General features: G+C 42.7%; 1 protein-coding gene across 1 annotated transcript in view; it reads left to right on the forward strand.

Annotated features, from left to right (window-relative positions):
* The window catches only part of LOC101858265, an 8,676-nt gene extending 1,482 nt beyond the window's left edge, over positions 1-7,194 (forward strand). The window contains exons 2-6 of the mRNA XM_013082069.2: positions 286-480; positions 2,304-2,530; positions 3,333-3,432; positions 4,156-4,241; positions 4,924-7,194. Coding sequence (XP_012937523.1) covers positions 286-480; positions 2,304-2,530; positions 3,333-3,432; positions 4,156-4,241; positions 4,924-6,957 — 2,642 coding nt within the window. The 3' untranslated portion in view covers positions 6,958-7,194. The remainder of the gene's footprint in view (positions 1-285; positions 481-2,303; positions 2,531-3,332; positions 3,433-4,155; positions 4,242-4,923) is intronic.
* Positions 7,195-7,247: the final 53 nt, after the last annotated feature.

Below are 7,247 nucleotides of genomic sequence, written 5' to 3' on the forward strand. Positions count from 1 at the left end.
TGTGTGTGTGTGTGTGTGTGTGTTTGTGCGTGCGCACGTATGTGTGAGTCTCATCTTCTTTTCATTTTCCTTCTATTCTCACCTTCTTCTCTTCTTCCCAGCATTCCCACAATCGTTCCCTTTTCCCTCTATACATTTCCCCCTCTTCCCCCTATTGTCATCTTCTTTTAGTCACTTCAGTTTGTCCTCTTCTTTCGATTCTTCTCATCTCCATCATTCCTCTTCACCGTGTCCTATCTTCTTTTACTATTCCCTCTTTCATCACCATCATCTCCTACCCTACAGGAATCACCCCCTGTGATATCATGCTCAACATGACCTTTGAGAGCGGGACCAAGGACTCGGCCAAGAATTCATTCGTTGAGGTCGCTCGTGGGGTTCCCCTGGCCACTCACGTGGTGTCAAGGCCAGGGTACAAAGGTGTGGGGAGGACGGCTGCTCATTTCACGGACACAGCTCTCAACATCTGGCACTTCGCAGGTAAAATAAACAGTCTGTCCATCATAATAATAATAGATAGCATTTATATAGCGAAAATCCTAGCTCAACAGTAATCTCTGTGCGCTTCACAATCTATACTTTTACCCCAGCAGACCCGAGAGCATTCTGAAATAACCTCAACTTCTTGGGAATTATTCAATGCAAGCAGGTTTTTGTAGGCGCTAAAACACAAACATACTGACACGATCTTTCGCTGTCTATTGCCGGGTACCCATTCCCACCTGGGTGAAGAGAGGAATATTTGTGTAAAGTGCCTTTCCCAAGGACACAACGTCGGGCGTGTGGCTCGTACCCCCGAACCCGCTACCTCACGATTACGAGTCCGGTAGCCTAACCACTAGACCACCGACGCCACTCATTAACTGATGATGACCTTTAACATCCAAGAAGAATAGACACCATAGACCGCCCTAGTGACGACATATACATTTGAAATATATAATATACTTTTTATATCACTATTATCGTATGTATTGTGTACAACGTGTAATAATATTATTCATAATATGTAAATGTATATGGGAGATAACAGGTCCATTCAATAAAGGTGGGAAATCATTTCTGGTTACCTGCCTTGTTTTGCAACGTATTAGAAAATCAGTCGAGAAAAAAGAATATTTTTTTCCGTCGATAACCACAATAATACAAATGCTTGTCGTCCACACACACATTATCTTTTTTTTTCTAACATGTCTTTTGAGTGCTTTCACGTCAGTCGTACCTGAGGTAGCTGTTAAAAATAAGTAAAAAGGCAAAATGGGTATATAATAATAATAATAATAATAATTGCATTTATATAGCGCATATCCATGCTCAAGAGCTTGCTCTATGTGCTTGACAACTATTATTACCCCAGCAGACCACTCAGAAACATTTTCAGCTTCCGCGGAAGCATACAGTGCAAGCTGCGGATTTCACGCGCTCAAACACTATCAAACTGACAAGATCTTTCACCGTCTATAGCTGGGTACCCATTTCCACCTGGGTGAAGTGAGGAAAATTTGTGCAAAGTGCCTTTCCCAAGGACACAACGTCGGGCCCCTGACGGGATTCGAACCCACGACCTTACGGTTGCAAGTCCGAGAGCCTAACCACTAGGCCACCTTATAACACAATATGGCTTACAATCATGAAAAATAGAGACATCTCAATGAACACCAAAATGAAAATCCTGAAATGCTATGTTTGGTCAACCCTTCTATATGGCGGCCAATGCTGGACAATCACTAAAGACAGTGAAAATACAATGGAAGCAACAGAAATGTGGTTTCTTAGAAGATTGCGAAGAGTATCATGGAAGGAAAAGAAATCAAATGAGGTAGTACTTGATGAAGCCCACGTGGGACGCTCAATGTTGAAAACAATCAGGAAACGACAAAAGCAGTTTTTGGGACACCTGAATAGACATAAGGGTCTTGAGCATCTAGCTCTCACTGGCAAAATTGGAGGCAAGCGAGGAAGGGGTAGGCCCAGAACAACCTACTAAGGGAACCTGAACAAATGGGTAACAGGGAAAGATCAGGGAAAGGTAGCTTTTTTTTTAGAGCTTCCGAGCAAAGGAATCAATGGAGAACCATGATCGCGATGTCTATCGCAGATCTGGCAATTGATGATGAAGATGATTATGGCTTACAGTTGTGTCCAAAAATGTGTCTATCTGTGTTGTTGTTGTTTTTTTGGGTTTTTTAAACTTTTGTATAACAAGGGAAAGAAAAGCAGTATTCGTCAATATTTTTCCTTTGACTGATGCCGTTTTCCTCGTGTAGTTTTCAACAAAAAATTAATATTACTTTTATATCTAGGAAACGAAATGGGCACTTCTCTTCGTGTCGAATTCAAATTCAAAATGACGAACAACCCAGCCAACAAGAACAACTACCAGATCTTCCTGTCCAACGGCTGTAACGTGACCATCCCCGGGTACACCACGCCCTCCCTCGCCATCGGCTACAGGCCTGTGGACCAATCCTACCTTCTGGCTTTTGAGACTGCCAGCGCTAAGAAAGCTATTGTTTGTCAGCGACCATTGGTAGGCTTTCCTTCTGTTCGATATGTTTTTGGTGTGTTGTTGCTGTTTTTGGTAGTGGTGATTCTGGTATTGTTGTTGTTGTAGTTGATATTGATGATGATGATGATGATGATGATGATGATGATGATGATGATGATGATGATGATGATGATGATGATGATGATAATTGATTGCTCTCATATTGTTGCGTGGTTGTTGTATTGTTGTTGTTGTTGTTGTTGTTGTTGTTGTTGTTGTTGTTGTTGTTGTTGTTGTTGTTGTTGTTGTTTATCAGTTAAGGTTGTATTGTCTTATATTGTTGTCTTTTCTACTGTGGTGAGTAAAGTTGCTCTTATAATTTGTTGGTATTGTTGTTGCTGTTGCAATGTTCTTATATTGATGAACTGTAGTATAACTGCTACTGTTGTTTTTGCTGTGGCGGTTGATGTTTTTGCTATTGTCAGTGTTGTCGTTCTGGTTGTTTGCCGTGATGTTACTGAATGTTAGTAGGAAGACTTAGAGAATAATAAGGTCAACGTCAGTAATGTATAGAGGGCCTCATTTTCATTAGATCCTGCAATATCTGAGAAGGCCAAAATCAAATTTCGAAAATACCATACATTATATCAGGTCAGCCACGTATACAGTCTTAAGGCATTTTGGCGACAGCAGCAATATAGTATTGTTTTAATAAATTCAGTCAAAGCGTTTAAAAGGGCTATGTATTGTATAACCAAATGGTGTTATTGACAACCTAAATACAATGTAGTTCTGAAAACAGTGTAAGATCTCACACTGTCCCTTCTGTCCGTTCCTTCGACAGGGCGCCTACGACTGGCACACAGTGTCTCTCATCTACGAGGACGGCACGCTGCTCATGAGAGTTGACGGTCACCCGTGCATCATCTCACAGGACTTTTCAGGTAACACGCCACTAATATCGCACCTTGGATCATGTCACTAAAATAGACTTCATTTTTACGCTGTCAAGGAATTTCCACGTCATGTGCATACACATATACACACATGTACTCATATATATTAACACACACGCGCAAACAACCAAAAAGCAAAGAAAGCCACTCTCTCTCTCACACACACACAGACACACACACACGCACACACACACAAACACACACACAAACACGTACACAAACATATACATCCACACAAAAACACACTCACATATACAAATGTATATACTCACACATCTTTGTGTGACAACATAACGATGTTTAAAACAGACGTTGATGTATTTGCAATTTTTGTTGACCAGGAATAACTAATTAAGAGAGCTCCTGGGACGCAACGTGCAGAAACATTGGTGTTACTTTTTCATTTCTGAATGTTCTAAATCTCAAGTGTACGTTAAACATACCAAGTCTTGATTAAGACCTGAAAGGGTGAAACGTTGGACCCCTATACTGTTATAAAGTAAATCTCAATTTTGCAATCTTCATCTATTTTTCGCAATGTTTTATTTTTGCATAACAACGATGCTAATGATAATAATGATGGAGGATAACAGATATCCCAAATCACACGGGTTTAGTATTTATTTCAGTGTGGCAGGCTTTCCAGTAAGAATAAGAGCTTCTACAGTGTCTCCCCAAAATATAATATGTTGCCCCGTCATCTCGTTCCAGGTCCAGTCCAGAAGACATCGTGTCCATTGACCATCGGAGCTGACCCCCTGGAGAGAGAATCGATGTACCAGGGATATCTTGATGACGTAAGAAACTGTAGACCTCCTTTCATTCACACCTCTCTCTTAAACGTCACAATGAAAGTTGTGCTGCCGCATCTCGTGTGTAAATGTTAGGCTCTTTGTTGTAGCACACACGAGACATAGATTCGATTCCACAGTGGGAAGTATTAATTGAATAAGTATGTCCGTCTTTCTAGTAGGATCTTGTATGCTGCTCGGCCCGAGTTTGCTTAGACAGTCAAGGTCGTAGCAGCCCGCTTCCTAAATATCAAAATTGTGTCGTAGAACAATTACAATGACAAAGACAGAAATAGTACACGCCTCATGAAAGGGGATTTCATCGTTAGCTTAAACTGGTATCATGCTGGGTTGGGTGTGGTTCAAATGTCGAATAGGTTACTCATTAAATTTGGCTACCTTGGGCGATTTTAAGACATTGCACCTTCTTACTCGACAAGATCAAATATTCGTCGGAAATAAATAAAGTTCGTTTCACTTTTTCAATTGCTTTCTTTTCAATATAATTTAGCCATCTTCATGATACTATTTTATGTTAATGACTGTTCTAATTTAGATTGTTTCGAAAACAAGCTAATAGGAAAAGGAGTGAGAAGGAAATGGTGGGGGGGGGGGGGGCAAAGTAAAGTCCAACAATTTGAGAAGACAAAAATGTAGATATAATATGTAAACAATCCTCTGGTTTCAGTTGGTGGTTGCCCGCTACTGTCGCCGATTCATCGACCACGACCCCAATGACGCTCAGAACGGGGATCTGAACCCCATGCCTGTGGAAGCAATGGGCAATCCAGGCCAGTACTCAAGCGGCGCCGGCGAGAACAAACATCTTCAAAGGTTCCACAAAAACAACGGACAGCAAGGGAAGACAGATACAGGGGCGGGACCGGCGAGGTACCAGGCAGGACCAGGTGGGAATCCCTTCCAGCCTTGGAGTCAAGACAAGTCTGCTGACTCCAGACTACCTCATGGGGGAATCAGAAGCTCAAACTTCAGGTCAGCTCACTGGTTTGACAACAGCGACATCGGACCCATGAGCAGTTTCAGCTACCGGGCGGAGAGCGGAGAGGACTCTAGTTCTTACGACGAGGAGCGGGAATACCTTGACTATGGGGCAGACAATCAGCAGAGAAAAAGTGGGGGTGGATCGAAATCTGAGAGTAGTCTCAAAGGACCTGGCGACGGGTATTACACCAGGAAGCCGTTCTATAAACCTAAGCCTGAGCGTCAACCCAGCAAATGGTTTGAAAAAGGGTACAAAAGTACCGACCGTAAACAGGACAATAACTACAGGTACTCTAAAAGTCAAAGTCCACCGATTCAGAGGTACGAGTATGAGCCTGTAGTTGTGAGGAATAAGAACATCAGGAAATACGGTGAGCCTCTCAGACAGCCAGATACGCCTAAGCTTTGGTTCAAGAGAAACAACGGGCAGTATGGAAACGGTCAGAAGTCTGAGGAAATCTCCAAAGGCGACTTCAAACCCGTGGTAGAAAAGACTGCACCTACCCAGCCTTCTTTGTGGTTCAAAAAGGACGAAGAGGCAAAAGTGATAGAGAAGTATGCGCCAGAGTATGAAGAAATTCCGCAATATGAAGACTCCAAAGACTACGACGGGCCGACAGGAAGTGAAGAAATTATCATCTCCAAGAAACAGAAAACAGTTGACAACGATAAGCTAGTGTCTGTTGAGAAGAAAGAAGAGGAAAAGGAACCGTTGTATGGTCAGGAAGAGAAAGTGGGTGACTACAAGGACGACTATACTGTGGGGGAGGATTGGAAAGGTAAAGATTCTCGAGGGAGTAAAGAAGTAGAAAATAAGAAATGGGAACCTAAGACAGAGAACAAAGAGGATTATCAGCAAAAGGATTACTATGCAGATTATGAAGAGCCCGTGAAGCAGAAAGGAGATATTGAGGAGCCTGTCAATGATTACGACAACAAGGTGTCCAACAAAGGTTTAGCCAAAATACCCAAGATCCCCAAAAACAAGAGATGGTACAAAAAACCGTTCTCACAGTCAAGTCCTGATTACGAAGAGCAGGTCAATGTCGATCAAATTGTCAAACCCAAATCGGCATCCGATTTCTACAAGCAGGAGCAGTTGGAGCAAGACTTACAACCGAAAGAAAAGAAACATTTTTTCAACGAGGAGGATCTCCTGGCGCAGTACAAGCCTTATGACGGACAGAAGTTTGAACAAATGTACGGCTCTGTTCTCGCCAAGTCGCTGGAGAGTGTCAGAAGAACCCGGACGTTCACTCAAGACTACGACACCTCAGAGAAAGACGAGAGCACCAAAGAAGACCTCAAGTATCTATTTCAAGAACCAAAAGCCAACGTTGAAACACAATTAGAGCCACTGACGGACAAATCGGGAAGCGAAGACAATTGGAAACCTAAACAACAGGCCAAAACCAAACCAGTACAGTCGGAACTGAAGGAAGAGAAAAACGTGAACTCCTTTTTGCCGGATCGTAAACCCGTTTCCTACACAGACGGTAAAAAGACACAGGGCAAATATGAGGAGGCATCAGGTAAATCTTCATTTTCCCGTGCTGCCAGCGACCCCCAGGGCGAAGAGCAGGTGTTCAAATACCGAGGCCCCCGCCGCCCTGACGTCACACACTCCAGGCGAGAGAGGACAAAACAGAAACCACACGGCTTCATGTCTCGCAGAAATAAGCCAATCAGATGGTCGCGTCAACTTTACTCCAGATATTGAGGCAATTGGCAGGAGATGGAGGAATGTAACTCCTCCGTGACAATTGTCTCATATCTGTGAGCAATCCTTTTGCTTTATTGCGTCTTTTTTGTGGCATTTCCATTTTCATTAACATGAATGTATTGCTGTTTTACAATATGATATTCTAAGTACTGTCTTTTCCCGCCAAACCCACCCAATCGCTTTCTCTCTGTATCTCTCTCTTTGTATCTCTCTCTCTGTGTATCTCTCTCTCTGTCTCTCTCTCTCTTTCTCTCTCTCTCCCTCTCCCTCCCTCTCTCTCTCTCTCT

The sequence above is a fragment of the Aplysia californica genome, unplaced genomic scaffold, assembly GCF_000002075.1.
Source record: "Aplysia californica isolate F4 #8 unplaced genomic scaffold, AplCal3.0 scaffold00157, whole genome shotgun sequence".
NCBI classification, from domain to species: Eukaryota; Metazoa; Mollusca; class Gastropoda; order Aplysiida; family Aplysiidae; genus Aplysia; species Aplysia californica.